General features: G+C 42.1%; 1 protein-coding gene across 1 annotated transcript; it reads left to right on the top strand.

Annotated features, from left to right (window-relative positions):
• Positions 1-208: 208 nt before the first annotated feature.
• ESM1 (endothelial cell specific molecule 1) lies at positions 209-8,802 on the top strand. Its single transcript, XM_080574798.1, has 3 exons — positions 209-881; positions 4,607-4,762; positions 6,945-8,802. Exons 1-3 carry the CDS (start codon positions 581-583, stop codon positions 7,043-7,045), a joined length of 558 nt encoding a protein of 185 aa, XP_080430924.1. The 5' UTR covers positions 209-580; the 3' UTR covers positions 7,046-8,802.
• The last annotated feature ends 8,277 nt before the right edge of the window (positions 8,803-17,079 follow it).

Genomic DNA, 17,079 nt, shown 5'->3' with positions numbered 1-17,079 from the left:
AGGTTTGCTCTTTTCAAAATTATCCTTTCAGCCGGGAGGCGAGTCGGTGTGATTTTCCTCTGGCCACGGGAGCTGTGTGTGCAGGGCAGAGCGGTGCTGTCAGCAGCACCCGCCTCAGAGCCATCCCTGTCCTGAAGGAAGGTATGCAACCTACTTGTCTCTCTTTTTTTTTTTTTTTTGGTTGTGTGTGGGTTTTTTTCTTTCCTTTTGGCAGACGTCCTTGAGCATTTGAGACGGATGTGAGAGAGTTTTCAGTCCTCATGCAAAACAACCAACTAAACATAACAGATTACATCAGCTCAGGCTTTTCAATTCCTGGATGGCAGCAGAGTGCTAATCCAACCTTCATCCTGGATTTCATAAACTGAAACAGGGGAGGCTGGCAGGAGCAGCGCTGCCGGATTGAGGAAGCTGACGACGGTGCAGCATGTGGGCAACACGCTGTATAAAGCTCATAAACTTGTAGGCTGATGTGTGCAGCTACCGCTTTGGATTCTGTACTGCTGCTTCCCTCAGCACCAGGCACCGGGCTGAACAGTAAAACCTGCTCTTTGGGACCGAGCATTGACCCCTGCAAGACATGAAGGTCTTCCTGCTGCTCACACTCCTGCTGACACCCATGCACGCTGGAACCGCTTGGAGTGCGAAATACGCAGTAGATTGCCCCGAGCCCTGTGAGAGCAATGCGTGCAAAAGCACCTTGCGCTGTAAGCGGACGGTGCTGGATGACTGCGGCTGCTGCAGGGTGTGCGCGGCTGCTCTGGGGGAGACTTGCTACCGCACCGTCTCCGGTATGGATGGTGTCAAGTGTGGCCCTGGGCTGAAGTGCCAGTTTTACACTGAGGAGGATGACTTTGGTGATGAATTTGGTATCTGCAAAGGTAACGACCTTCACTTTGCATGCACCCGCTGCGGCAGTTTGGCAGCAGCCTACCCGTAGGACTTGCCTCCTGCTTGGAAGGTCTGAAGCGGGCCCTTAGCCAAGAAGAAAGTGAAAAATACCTGCTGGTATTAACAGGTGTTACGTGTAGGAAGGAACAGCCTTGTTGATGGGAGAGTGTTGTTTAGACCTGGGGACACCTGTGAGGAAATCTGGATGGGGTGTGCACGGAGATAAGGTTTGTGACGGGGACTTTGGAGACCCAGGTGCTAGTCCTGACCCTTCTGCTGAGCGGCTGGGTGCCTTTGCGTAACTTGCAAAGACCTTAATCTTGCACGTCCAACCTTGCCACGGGACGTTGTCGTGTCTAATTCACTCCTGCCTTTGAGGTACCCAGCTGCTCCGGGGATGTGGTCAGGGGAGGCAGAGACCCTCCTGCGTGACGGGCAGGGATAAAGAGCAGGAGCTGGAGGGGAGAGGGGCAGGCAGCCACTGCTCCCAGCTGACGCCAGGTAGGCTGCATGCTGATGTCTTTCATCAGGACGGCATTTTTCAGTTAAGAGCTATTGTTGTTCTGTGCAAAAAGGAGAATCTTCTAAAGGAGAGGGGGTATCAAGCTGCTGAGAGGTAGGAGGAAAGCTTTTAAAGTAAGTAATTAAAAATAACTCTTTGCAAAGCATGGAAGCAGTGAGTTTTCCTGTGTTCATGTACCACTTCAGTAAGCAGATACAGATATGCCTCTGAATAACTTCCTTAAACACAGAGATGTTTTGGCAGTTAAATGTTAGGAGTATTAATAGTCTCAGTTAAAGGCACGACTTAGGACCAGATGCTGCAAAAATCATTCAGGATGACTTGCATAGAGCGCACATTTATTTACGCTGGTATGTTAAAATGTATTAACGTGCATGTTTGAGGGTGAAATTGAAAACACTCCTCTTGTCTCTAAAGGTTAGAATTTACGCATAAAGATCGTAACTTTGGTGCACCCATCAAAATATTATTTTCCAGAGATAGCTGACTGATCTTCAGTTTATTAAAAATGCTGCAGTGCAAGGCACCATCTCTAGTTCTTTTAACAGTTTTTTGAACTATTCTGTACTTTTCAATATCCTCATATAAATGTATTTTCAATAGAAAGCTTAAAAAAGCAACACTGAGGGACATGAGATCTGAATCTCTGTAGCTGAGTCTTGGAAGCTCTGTAGAAAATGTAAAATCCTTTCTCCCAATGAGTCAATGAAAAAACTCTAATTGATTTCAATAAAGCCATAGCTAAACTTTGAGTTTTAAGCTGGTATTTAAGGCTTGTATTCCCCATATACAGATTTGCACTAGATATTATAGATATATAATACTAGATATATATCTCATTTCTAATTCTTCTTCTTTTTCATCTCAGCTCTGAGATAGTACGATCTCTTTCTGTACCTATGTGAACTTCATCAGACCAAGTATTATTATTTTAGGTATGCATTTATAACCATGATAGTAGATCACTCACTCATAATAACTTCCATGCTTGTAATAATTCATGTAGCCAGGGTGATTGGATTCTCTTTAATGGCATGTGACTGATTTACTTTGAAGTTGTAGACAAATAACCTGAGTTCTCTTTTCTTCAATTTCTTAATTCTAGAATGGGTAGAATATGCACCATGTGTGTCAGAGCAGTTTTCTGAGTATTAATTAATATTTTGGTGGTTCTTATCTAAAAAGTGTTATAAGAGTGTATCGTACTCTTATCAGTAGCAATGTTATTATTGTCCAAAACAGACTAAGCAAGAAAGGTGCTCTGCACTTCCATTTGTAAATAGGCTCTTAATTAGGGATATTTCTGTCACAGTGAGAATCTGCTCGTTTCCCTTAAACCACTGTAGGCTACTTGCTAATTTATGTAGGAGCAGGCTCCTGCTGAACATAACCTTTGAATGGCAGAATTGGCTCAGATCTCTCTATCTCATCAGACCTGACGAGCATCATCGACGCTAGGATTACTACACATGGAGCCAAGCGCTGTGGGCTCAGTCTTGTTTCCACTGTGTCGTGCCCCGCTTTGCATCGCGCATCGCTGAGCTGGGTGGCTGAGCAGCCGCAGCACGCAGATTAACGCCCCGTAGGGTGCGTGCTCTCAGCCCTCGCTGCTTGTCCTTCAGGGAGGACTCTGCACAACCAGACTGTTTTGTTTTGTCAGGATCTGGGTTTTGTTTTATGTGGACAAACTGCAGATCAGAGAGCATCCTCGCTTGGGAAGGGGAGGGTGGCAAAGCTCAGTGAGCTCAGGAGGGAGATGGTTATTTTAAAGTGCTTTTCCTTTACAAATGCATACCCATTGGGCATGCAGAGAACTGTCAAATGCTGGCTTCATTTTGGGGCTTTAGCCTGATTTTCCAGATAGTCTAGGCTGTATAGCAAAACTAAATATTTGCATTGGTTCAAGAGGAGACTGGACAGAGAAGGATAACCTTGTTGTGGGATGTTAAATGCACAGAAACCATGTCTGGCTTGGGAATTCCCAGAGCTTGAAATGGGGGAGAAAAGGAGGACATGACAGGGAGGTGTCACATGTGCTAAATCATGACAGGGAGGTATCATATGTGCTATGACCATTGTCTTTCTGAAGTATTTTGTGGCAGCATGGGCTAGATGGATCCTTGGTCCAACACAGAATTCATCTGCTTTTAGGACTTGAAAGGGAAACTCTCTGGGACTTGTCATTTAGGGTGACCATGCACCCTGGGTTGGGAAGGATAGTTTGAGCATACAGATCCTTCCCCTTGTACACCCCAAACATCACTTGGGATGATCTGTTCTTGGGGGGTTTGGAAAGGGAACGTTGGAGCTGGATTTTCCTTGTCTCCATCATTTAAGCTTGGGTCCTGGAAATGTACAAACAGTAAAAGAGATGAAAACAGAAAAAGAGAGAATGACAAGGTCTGTGATAGCAAACCTAAACACTCTGGAGAGTTACACAATCTAGCAAGGGCAAAGCATCCCCTATCAAGCAATCCGTATCGGTCATGGGATGGGGCAAACCCTATTTAATCTTTGCCAAGTAACTTTATTTTCCGACCTGACATTCTGCCTTCTGGTGCTTCTCTGCCAGCTTGCTCAGGGATGGGGGATCAGAAACGGGGCAGTATATGGCCAGATGCAGTATATCAGCAGGCAGACCATTTAGTGCCGTGATCCTTTTCGAGCACATTCACTCTCTAGGCTGGAGATGTGTGAGAGCTCACTGCGGCTGGCCAGCGGAAGGCAGACCTTTGCTGTTTGAGAAGTCTTTTCACACGGGTGTGCACATCTCTGGGAGCATTCCTCATCTCACCGGGGTTTGGGGACAGGAGGATGCACTGCCACCCTGGAGAGCTCCTCGAGGTCACGCTGGCGGCCATCTCCCAGCCGGTGCCGTGTTCCTGCTGCAGGCAGCCTCGGCGCTGGCAGCTCCGAGTCCTGCGGGTCCCCCAGGTCAGGTAATGTCGTGCCCAAGCAGCGGGCTCAGAAACTTTCGGAAGTGTTCTTTTCCTCTAAATGCAATGCTAATCCTTTAATGACATCCTCCGTGATTGCATGTTCGCATATGCATATTGCTTTATATTTGCAATTTAATACTACAGGAGTTTCAGGCCAGCTGTTATATGCAGGACAGCTATTCAGAGTGCTGACTTGGATCACTGCAGTGCTATACGACCTTATGACTTTTTTTTTTTTTAATTTTATTTTCAGAGTGTCCCTACGGTACCTATGGCATGGAGTGCAGGAAAACCTGCAATTGCCCGTCTGGCATCTGTGACAGAGTAACTGGGAAGTGCTTGAAGTTCCCGTTTTTTCAACTGTCTGCTTCAAAGCCTCCAAATCGACGAAAAATAATTTCACATACAGGTAAGACTTGGTGGAGCAGGTGATTTTAGCATAAATTGCCTTGTACGTGATCTACTAGCACACTGTGCATGAGTGGTGTGTACTTTGGTGGAGCTGTGCAAACAGCTAACAACACAAGCTACATAGTTTTTTTCTTTCTTTCTTTCTTTTTCTTTTTTTCTTTTTCTTTTTCTTTTTTCTTTTTCCCTTGTTGGCAGCTCTCTTAACATAAGGCAAGGATTTATGTGAGCTGTAAAACATGGTAAAAGCATTTTGAACTCCTAACATGGGCAAAATACTTTGCAGCTGTTGAATGCACTAGCAGTGTGATGCCACCTGTGCAATGGGAGGATACGCTAGGACTTGCATTAGCCAGTTCAGATGAAATCCAAATACGATTTCACTAGATTACATTACCACTGTCAGCTATATACAGAAAAAATAATATCTTTTTCTCATGAAGACAGAGTTTTCTGCATTTTCAGATGTCAATGAGCTGTTTTGAAATGCCTTAGTTTAATTATTCCAATATCTTTGGAATAAATTATTATGTTTAAGACCGTTTGTGAAGCCTGTAACAGATTTTTCAAGTGTTTTTTTTTTTTTTTTTTTTTTTTTAAAAAAAAAGATGTGAAAAGCTGGAATATTTTGAGGCAGGAGGAAGTGATCACTGATTTTTTTTATAGCTGGGATTAGTTTTTCTTCCTCTTTTGACTCTTTATCTTGATGATACTGAGGTATATCTAACCAAATTATATTTACCCTAAATTTAAACACAAACCAAAATGAACAGAAATACAAGCATTTTAAATATCAGAGACTTAATCCTATAACTACTGGTTTCTTTAAAATTTCACCCCAAAGGTTTTGAATTTTATTTCTTCTCCTGCTGCAGTTTGTTTGTCTTGTTTTGATTTTCTCCTGTTATATTAAAGTATCTAGAGTTTGTTTCCTTGATACTTGTTATCTTTCTCCCACTCTCTAGCTAGAAAAGCTTAAACGGAAACAAACTGCTTGAGCTTATGCTCCTACTACATTTAAAAGGATTTTTGAAAAACACTTTGCAAGATGGATCAGTCCTGATCCTTCCTGGTTTTCCTCTGTGATTGTGTTCTTTTGCCTTTATTATTAGGTGCTAAGATATCATGAAAATCATTCCTGCCTTGCTTTTTTTCTGTGCCTAGTCTATATTCCAGATCTTCCCAGGTAGCCTGTTTTCCTCGGTGCTTCCACCCCTTTCCTCTTCCTCGAGTTTTGTCCCAGGCCTTCTGCACGCTCAGTGTTTACCACATTGCCTGATGGCAGCCAGGATGAAATCCTGACCCCATGGAAACAAATGGAACTTTTTCACCCATGCAAAGATTTCACGCTGAAATCTGTCCCTCAGAAGTTCATCACTGGACCAGGACCTCTGTGTGCAGTAGTTCATGGGATGGTCATGCAAGATTTGATTTGTTTGTGGTCTTCAGAGTCAACTCTAATCTAGAACAGATTCTCAGCTAATTAAAACAGCTGTGAATGCTTCTGTATTGTAACTGTATGAGTTTCTGGCCCGTATATTTTATAAAGGCATTATAGCTACATGTACTCCAGTGAATTAAAGGGTGCCAAAGTGTGTTCCTGTGTATTGCAATGTGATCACCTTCTTTGTCAAACAGTAGGACAGCAGCTGGCGTGCTTTGCCCCAGGCCACCCAGCCCTGCCAAGCAGCCTCCGCCGCAGCTCAGGAATTAGCGTGAGCCAGGAACCACTTCCAGTAGACAAATGGGATATCTTTTACTTTTTTATTTTTATTTTTTTTGGAGCACAAGAGAGCTTAATGGCATGGATCAAGCTATTGTATGCCAGCTGGCCTCAGCCAGAGAATAGCTGCAGGCATCTTTAATTTACTGCTGTAGCTATCCCTGTGAGGGTGTGTGGTTTGGTCCCACGTCACATGTGAGTGCTACAGTGAGAACTGGAAACTGAACTCAGGTCACCTGCCTTATGCTTAAACGATTAGAAAACACATCTGACTTATGCCATAATTTAGCAGAAATTTCGTGACTGGATAACTAGAGACATTCAGCTTGATTCCTGCAAGAAGAGTTGTCAACTGACCTTTTTCTAGGTGTTCCCCAAGACAGAAACATTGCTGCAGGAAAATATTCTATTTTTCTCATTATCATGAAATTTACTATTTATTTTTTTATTATATTTTCAGAGAATGACATGGCATCAGGGGATGGCAATTCTGTAAAAGAGGAATTTGTTAAGGAGAAAGCAATTCGGTCTCCGGTAATGAAATGGCTAAATCCTCGCTGATATTTACTGACACTAATAAGACTGTCAAGTGAATGCATTTCTCACAGATTATTGAATATGCAACAACACACTTTAAGAACAAAGTAGATCTATATCATATGAAAATGTAACCTCTGAAGGGCAATTGTGATTCTGTTTTTCATGAGAAAAATGTTTACTTAAAAATAGACTGTACAGTGTATATGACTTTTGATATTTGTTTTGATAAGTATTTGAACAGAGAAACATATTGTGGATTGCTGAATGTATAGTAATATTGAAAAAAACCACAACACAATTCATTTAAATAAAGTCAAAGGCTGATTCTTGCAGCCTCAGGCCAGGAAAGCTCTCACTGAATTCAGTGGACAGTTTGGGTGCGTGAAACCACTGCAAAAGAAATGCACATCAACAAATGCCAGGATAGAAAGCAATGCCCCTCCTGAGTCACACTGACAAGAATAATAAATAACAATGTAGGAGTGCAAAGGTGTGAATGAAATAAGCCAATGTTAGTCACCCATCATTTTATTTTATTTTATTTTTTAATTTGGTGACAATCGCTTGGAGATAAATACACCTTTCTTCAGGAAGAAAACACACAACATTTAAGTTTAAATCTTATGAAAAACTTAGCTGAGATACTGCAGTCATATATTGCATTAAGGTAGATTTCTGAAGTTAAATTCTGTACAGAGAAACAGATGCTCAGTAAATTATACAGATTTGTAGAGGAGGACCTGAAAAAAAAATAGCTGTTTAGCATTATTTAAATGTATATGTTTCTATGAAGCAGCTATTTTGGTGCCATTAAGGCAATGCTTGCATTCCTTGGGGAAGAGTGGGACCAAGGCCAGACATCAGCAAGTGGGTCTTTGTACTTTCCATCCTCATCACTGGCTCCTGCCCCATAATTTATCTACTTTGGAGTGCTGTAGGAACTGGCAGTCCATCATTCAGCCCAAACTGGATTATGAATTTGCAACATAATAACCCACACTTTGATGGGTTTTCTAATACATTTAGAAACAACCGGATCCTCAGACAATGGACATGAATGCAGCTATATCTGAGTGACCCTGGATTGCATGAACTGCCTCCTAAGGCACAGCACTCTCATTGGAAATGCAGTTTGAATTGAATTATTTCCTCTGAAAGCAACGTGAGCTTTGACAGTGACCTCAGTGAGAGAAGGAGCACGCAGTACCACAGGCAAGGTTTGGTGCAGAATCTCAAAACCTACCTTAAAACTATGAACAGGAAATTTCGAAGACTTTCAAGAGTCCAAACCCTGATCCAAAGCCAGCTTCAGTGAAAGCAGTGTGCGCTCACCTGGGAGGGAAGCACTGAGCCGCGCCGTGTCAGAACTAACGGACAATGACAGCAGCGAACATCCAGACATCAGTAGAGCAACACGGGTCCTCTTGCCATGACACTCTAAGAAACATAAATATCAGTCTTGAACTAGCATATAACACATTTTAACCTGTAGAGAGAGCATAATATTATCTGGGGATATTTACAGCAAAGATATTGCTTCTCATCTATTGATATAAAAAGTAATCTTTTCTCAATTTCAGTGAGAGCAGGATCAAAACTATGTTCCTTCAGCAGACTGAAGAGAATTATTTAAAGAATGTAGTAAATATTTGCATACATTATTACTATTTTGCAGGTGTCATAAATGACATTATGAGTTCTTGAATGTAAATCTAATAAGCTGGTTGATTTTTAAAAGTATATGTTATTATTGTTCAATAAAAAAAAAAAGACTGAAAGCATCACTGTTGCGTCTATCCATTAGTGACAGAGTAAGATCGGTGATGGCAGAGCCACTACGCACGCAGGCTCAGCACAGTTTTGCTCCCGAATCCATAGAAGTGATTTTACACTGCCTGCATCTACTTGGGTGAATTTGCTGGGGACCATTCTTTGCTGAAGCTGAGTGGCAGGGAACGGCTTGTGTCCAGGATGGCTTGTGTCACTTTCAACCACCTCCACCTCCAACACAAGGCATCTGGGCCCAGGTTGCCCACTGGGGATGGTCCCTCCCTGGCCGAGCACAGGAAAGGTCTGGGAGCCCTCTTGCTGGTCAGGCCACTGCCATGCCAGGGACCAGCAGCTGTGATTCCTTGGCACTGTTCGATTTACCATATGGGTGTAACCTATAGATTCACACGTGGCAAATAAAGGATGAAAGGAGAAAGAGGGGGGCATCTGCAAACTGGTTTGGGATGCTTTCTTTTATTTTCCATGCAATTTATAAAATGCTTTTATATTTCCTCAGCTGCTCTTGTGAGAGATTGCTCCACACACAATAGCTTCCAACATGAAATTATAATGGAAAAAAATTGTACCCGTTATCATTTGAAACTTCTACCTGTTAGTACTAGGGGCAGTGAAATTAATGTCATAGAAGAAATGATGCAAATGATGAAATGATGATCATGGGACCAAGGGCTCTTAGCCTGCCTCTTTATTTTCCACCCTTTCATCTTCTGACCTTTCTTTTCTTGTCTATCCTGGTTTCCCACTGCACACTCCCCTGTCTTTGCACATGTGGATTTTCTTACACATTTTCCCTTTCTTCACCTAACCCTGTGTGTTTCAGGCATTCTCTTTTTAGCTGACCTTCCCTTCCTTCACAAGCCTCAAATTAGGTAGTGTCCTGGTTTCAGCTGGGATAGAGTTAATTTTCTTAGTAAGCAGTGGGGTGCTGTGCTTTGGATTCACGATGAGAATAACTCTAATAACACACAGATGTGTTAGCTGTTGCAGAGCAGTGCTTGCACAGAGCCCAGGACGTTTCAGCTCCTCGTGCTGCCCTGCCAGCGAGGAGGCTGGGGGTGCCCCAGGAGCTGGGAGGGGACACAGCCAGGACAGCTGGTGCAGGATGGCCAGAGGGGTGTCCCACACCGTGTGGTGCTGTGCTGAACAATAAACTGGGGGGAGCTGGCCAAGGTGTGCTCTTCCTTGGGATATGTCTGGGCATTGGTCAATTGAACAATTACATTGTGCACCACTTGCTTTGTGTATTCTGGAATTATCATTATTATTGTTGTTGTTGTTGTTATTATTATTATTATTATCATCGCTTCCTTTTCTGTCCTATTAAACTGCCTTTATCTCAACCTATGAGTTTTTACCCTTTTTTCCCCCACTTCTCTATCCCATCCCGCTGTAGGAGGAGGTGAGTGAACAGCTGTGTCATGCTCAGCTGCCTGCTGGGTTAAACCACAACAGTCCTTTTTGTGCCCAATCTGGGGCTTGAAGGGTTGAGATAATGACAGGTCTGATCACAGCATGTTAGAACAAATTTGTTCTAAGCGTTATATTAATTTAATAGTTGCTGGTCACAATGCTGAGGTTTTGCTCTCTGAGTTGTACTTGTTCTCAGAGTTCTTAGGTAACACCTTACTGGCTGTCCACACTCCCTGTCATGCTGTTTATCACTTCTCAGGGCTGATTTATGGTTGTCATTTACTGTATTGTGCAACACTGGCTTATGATATGTAAGTATCATAAAAAGTACCAGTCATGCTGGACTAAAACTTGTGTGAAGTTGCAGGTGGGCCACCAGTTCATGAAGTGACCAGGCCGAGGGCTGCCCAGCCTCTCCACTCACAGCCAAGTCTTTCAGGGTTGTTTTGGGGCACAGCACAAGCATCCCTGCCACCTCCACTGGTAGGTGCCACGCACGATGGTTCCCTACCTGCTGGGAAAAAGAACGGCAGTCTGGCTGGATGTGAGAGAGCTAAGCGCCATTATGAAGAGGATATGGGGCTAGAAGGATCTTCAGCCTGTCCTAGTACGACCATTTTAACTCTCTCCTATGTTATACTGTTCACTGAAGTTAGCAGCAGTGTTGAAAGATGGCTCTGCTTTAACTAATACCAGAACGGAGACCACCTACCATGCACTTACTGTGTGAAATTTTCAGGTTTCTGGTGTCCCATTATTTGCCCTTATGCGTTGACCAAGCCCAATCTCACCTTCTGCTTAGTGTGAGTCCACCCTGGCAATCAATAAAAGCTTTTTAAAGTAAGGGGAGGAAAGGTTCAGGAGGGAAGCAGATACCTTCACTTCTTTGCTATGTATTCCGATTTCATAGTTACTGTTGGACAGCATCAATATTGCCAGCCCCAAGCTTTCAGTTTCTGTTGGGAGCCAAGTCCTAGAAATCATGATACCAGTTTCAAAATCTTCCAGTTTTTGTTTTTGTTTTTTAACACCTTTTGGACGAAACAAGTGACTACAGATTTCTGAGTCTATTTGTGCACACTTGCAAGCCTTCCCCTGCAATTAAGTTTATTGTGGAGGAAATAAAGTCTTTTCCCCACCCACCACCCCCCAAATATCTTTTTTAGACCTCAACTGATGTTCTTAACAAATTCTGTGTGGATAGGTCCTGGCCTGAAAGCAAAATAGTCAGAAATAGGATATTTGTAGTACAGTTTTTAGGAGTGATAACATCTCCTGTTCTAAGACAAGCTGTATGTCTGTACAAGATTGCAAATACTTCAATATATAAATAAGAAAGGAAAAAAAAAATAATCATAATACAGTGTTTTAAAACCAGAACCATTTTTGTTCCTTTTTTTTCGTTAAATGCTGTCCTGGAACTGTAATGTTGGTCCAGACACCATCAGTTTCCCAGGTGCAAAGTGGATCAGGACATACCAAAGTGCGGACTTGCATTCTCCTTGTGAGCTGATGTTTTTCTTATTCTTATAAAGCCTTATCATGTTCAAAGCTGAAAAATAGCAATGTAAATTTCCTAAATGCCTTCAGAAAACCAAGAACTCAACCACTGCCAGAAGAAACATAAGTTCCTGAAACTGGACAGTACTGCCTGGGTTTCCTTTGAAATAAATAAATAAATAAATAAAGAGAGGAAAAAAAAAAAAAGAGAGAAAAAAAAAAGCCATGTGCCTGAAATATGTAAGAAAGAACTATACAGGAGTTAAAGGGAAGCTGCATAGGAAGCAAAGCAAAGCCCAAAATAAAAAGCGGGAATAGAAAACTAAAAATAACAAACAGGAAAGTGTGACACAGCTGCAAGGGCTCTTGTGCATTCTCCCTCAGTATTGTACCTTTTTTTTTTTCAGGAACATACTAATATTGTGTTTGGATTTCAATGGCATTCCAATCCATTATTTGTTCTTCAAAAATAGATGTTTCTCTTGTGAGGAAGAAAGATTTTTTTCAAGTAATGTTCATATGATTTTGGCTGTCCTAATTTATCAAATAACACTTTTGTATGCCTGGCGTTTGCTCAGAGCAGAAGGACTGTGTGAATTATGTTGTTTCATGAAAAAATCAAATAAGTCTCATTAGAACAGTGAAGATCAGCTTACGCACAATTAACTGTTGCTCTGAATTTCAGTTGAGTATTTACTTGATAGCTTTCAAAAGCGAGAAAGAGCCAGTCTGAACTGCGACTGCTTTGGGAGCGTGGTGGATGGGAGGGGATCAGGGAGGATCAGGAGCACAGCATACTAATAAAGTTAAGGAAATCTCTGCCTTGTTCTTCATCCAAACACAGGTTTGTTTGTTTACACGGAGCATCTTGCCTAACCCACAAATGCACATGGTGCTGCTTGAGAGACAGGAAAGAATGCTTCAGCTTTCAGAGATCTTGCTGTATTATCACCTATATAATTGCTATACTCACCCATTCTGCGAAAATTAAGCCACGCAGCTGGGTTTTGCATCATTGGTGGCTGCCCAGAACATAGATACACAAATGACTATGCTTGAGTAGCACTGGTGCCTATTTTGGGAGAGCAAGAAAGCAAGAACATGCTGTTTTGTCAGCCCAAGGATAATCCAGGATTGTCCAGCCCTTGAACAGTCACAAACCCCAATGGAAACCACATTAAGACCTGCCAGACTGGGGATCATGGTGCCTGTCAAGTTGTCTGTTCCAACTTGTAAAATTCCTATTTTCAACAGACACAACAAAAACAGGAAATATTTACCAACTCTGCAGGTGTCAGGAAATACCTTCAAAACACTGCTGTGACCTGACAGTCCATTTAAATAGATATCAAGCATGTACAGAGGTGATAATAAATACATTTTCCTTTAAAACATATACTTTGGTGTGTTTGCACTAATGCATATGTCCCAGTAGATCACAGAGGCAAATTTATACTGTTAATCACACTCTGGTGATTAGGTAGTGATATGTCTCACAACACTTGCGTGAATGTATTTGTAAAAGGAAATTGAACTTGAAAGTGCATTAAAGATGTTTTGCACAGTTGAAGCCGATACAGCTGTTTGTCATTAAAAGTTGGTCTATGCTGGAAATATATTTTTGATGTATTATTTGAATTGTGGATGGGATATAGGCTTTTTTATTCCTCTGTGAATTTCAGATATCACTCTAAAAAGGTATATTGTTTGTACTGTAATGGTGTCTGCAACATCCTATTGTACAGGCTGTAATATAAAGTATTATATTGCATTGCAGCGTACTTATCTGTGTCTTTACACATCGGGGCGCAAAAAAACGGTAAGAGGTAGTAAATATATTGCTGGCTTACTGTTCAGTAATTGAGAAAATTAACGACTAAAAATGAGACCTGTGGGTCCAGACCAGAAATAGAGTGCCATTCGTTTTCCCAGGACCTCTCCAGTACGCTGGTCAGTCTCTCCAGTGACCAGGTAAAAACATACCCGAGAAGGTAAGGAACCATCCTGCGTGGCACCTACCAGTGGAGGTGGCAGAGATGCTTGTGCTGTGCCCCAAAACAGCCCTGAAAGACTTGGCTGTGAGCAGAGAGGCTGGGCAGCCCTCGGCATGGTCACTTCATGAACTGGTGGCCCACCTGCAGCTTCTCACAAGTTTTAGTCCGAGGCAGGATGGCTTCCTGGAAACCCTTGTTTTTCTGGTATCATAAGTGATTTATCTGGGAAAGAGGCACCATCCAACCGTAGCCCCCAGCCCCACAGTGTTCATGCTTTGACGTGATCCCAGTAAGCCTCCCAGCTGCCCACAGCACATCAGCAAACACAACTGTGGGGCCTGCAGCCGGCCTGTTCCCCCTTGCCACCCGGCTAGGCAGAACCCACCACGCGGCTTTGTGGGTGCCTTTGCAGGGGGGTGGGTACTGAAACTCCCTTTCTAGCCACTTCAGTTTAAACTTCCTTTCTATTTTTTATTTTTAAACTTTTCTTTCTTTTCCTTAGGCTCTTAACTTTGCGGTAATAGAAAGAAAAGTCCAGGCTTTAAGGCAGCTAAAAGGCTGCATTTCAGGGGCAGGCCGCAGCAAAGTGACACAGCAGTGGCTGGAATTAATGTGAGGCAAGAAGACAATAAACCTAATTCTCCACATGAGCCTGAGCCTATAACTGGCTCAATGGCCACACACTGGCCTTTCTTGTGATATACTGGATAAGTATTCCTTCTTAGGACACTTAATTCCCTAGGATCAAATTGATATGTCAAAAACATCTCTCTTGGCTGATATATATGTATTACCTGGTTCAACATGTGAGAGTTTATGCCCGCTCCATGTGTTACTATCCTGGAAACTGCTGCAATACCATAGTACTAAAATGTCTCATTTAAAAAAAAAAAAAAAAAGTTATGTTTTTAAACACTGGGATGGAGAGAATAGCTCTTACCTTTGTAATATTTTCCCCCATGATGTTAGGAGAAGCTGAAGAACTGAAAAACAATGTAGAGAGGAGATAAGCATATCGTGTCACATACGGGGACTCTTGCTCTACCAAGACATGATTAATTTTGTAATACATGGTGAATTTGGTGGAAGAAAAAAAATAGATATAATAAGTGATATATCCACATAAACTGACATTTTACTATGTACAGCATCTATCATCTTCCTTTTCCATTTGGGTTTGTAGGTTTCCAAATCCTTTGACTCCATCCTGCATCCAAAAAAGAAAATAGCAAAACTGCTGAAAGAGAAATAATGGGATCAGTAGCACAGCCTGAGGAAGATGAAACTGTCCAGAACTTCATATATTGTTAGTAGCAGAGAGGACCTGCTGCAAGAAATGCAACCATAAACCTGTGTTAAACATTTGATTGAGATAAATGCCCTTTACTTGCATTTATGTGTATTTATTTGTGTTTATTACTTGGATATTCTTTATTTTCCTGCATGCATTTGAATATCCTTACTATCCCATTTTTTTTCTGGAACTCCTTGGATTTTCAGCCAGGAGTGAGAAGTACGATCTGTCCATTATGTTGTGCAGGGAAAATAATTTTTTTTATGAATCAAAAAATGTGCTCTCTATTTAGAAAAACACAATATATCCTCACTCTATGTAAACAATCTGATCCTCAGGTGGAATGCAGCCAAAGGGTCTATAAATAGCATCCTTAATAAGGAAGGAGACAGAAGCGTTTAGAGTTCATCTGGCAGCGCTCACATACAGAGAAATAGCAAATGAGCTACCTGTAGCTCTTGCGTTCTAAAAAGCACCGAAGTGATTTATAAAGAAACTCAGATGAGGCTGTGCTGACCAGACAAGAACATTTTACATGTGAAAACTACCGCAGGGAGCCCGATGGATAATAAAAACCTTTCATCACGTTATGGTGCTTCCTTTAACATTTCATGAGCATCTCACCGCTGTTAGAGTGTTCCCCATTGCTGCTGTCATAGACAGGAAGGCACTACAGATTGCAGATGGCAAACCGAGGAAGAAGGAGGCCAGCTGTCCCACTCATGACTCCACTGGTACCCTGTGCCAGAGCAAGGTCTCCCACCAGACAGCAATTGCAGGTGACCTTTATGTTGGATTATCCTCTTCCATGAAGTGCTTGCAGAACATTTGTGAGGCAAACCTCCAATACTCTAATAATAAGAAGGATGCGTATTAGTCTGACTTCTGGTTTCTATGGTTTGGCATGGGGGGACTTGATTACAGTGGAGGATGTGTAGTTACTCTGTACCTTAGAGCCTTGCAATTTTAATGAAGAACCTCTAAGCAAGACATGGATAATGCTGGTTTGATTTATTTCAGCTCAGTAAGTTTGCAAAAGAGTCACGAATGCTTTCTCCAGCTCTGGCCAGATGTTTGCTTCTAGCAGGCTTGTGCATTTACAGAACTGTTTCTCCAGGAAGATTCATGTGAAAGCATTCTTGTTCACATAGATATTTTGGGACCAGCATTTCTTCACACAAATATGCTTTTAGATAAGACAGAAGGTATAAGTGAATTTTGCTAATTGTCAGCTGCAATTAAATTTTATTTATTTCTTGGAGAATATAAATTAAATCACAGGAGGATCCTCTCTACTCCAAAATATATCCCTGTCCAGTATATCCTCCCTCCCTGCCCAAATATATCTCTGAGCCTGCTGAGACTTTGGAGGTGGAAAAGTCTAGAAGGACAGATAATAAAAACAATATCTGTTCCTGTTGTATTCCTCAGACATGCTGTAAAAAACACCACTGTATGGCCAATGTTTCATTTTATTTCCCAAACCATTGCAGTGGCATGGAAACCTGGAAGTCCTACTTCCCTCTTCAAAACCAGGCCTCCTTCTTCTACAAGGCAAACAACATCCTCCACATCAGAACAAAAACTGAATAGACAGACCATCAAAGCTGTGTAAAAGCAACAGCTGCCCGGACACATCCCAGGACAGTAAAGCTATTTACCCGAGGAGCCTTTCAGATGATTCAGGTCAGTTCTATTGTACATGGAGTTGACTCACGTAACTGCGAGACCTCATTGTCCCTTTCCCTCTCTGCTTCCCTCCTTTTGTTTCATGCCATTGTTTCTACGTAGACATTAAAATGCTTTGGGACAAAGACCATGTCTTCCTGTGAGCTTATGGAGTGAAGTACAAAGAAGTCCCAGTCCCGTGCGGGGCTGTTCAAACCCCATGCTGCTCCGAGAAAAGCACACACGTATTAACCCCAGTAACTGAGCATGCAAATGTGTGGATACATACACTCGAGAAGTTAACATGCATGGGGATTTATCACACCTATAGCTCATAATCTTTATTCAGTATTCCTGATATTCCCTCTATGACTCAATAGCATGAGTTGCAGACAAGA

Source organism: Anser brachyrhynchus (genome assembly GCF_964034855.1).
Source record: "Anser brachyrhynchus genome assembly, chromosome: Z".
Classification (NCBI taxonomy): Eukaryota; Metazoa; Chordata; class Aves; order Anseriformes; family Anatidae; genus Anser; species Anser brachyrhynchus.
This window is presented reverse-complemented; position numbering and strand designations above follow the sequence as displayed.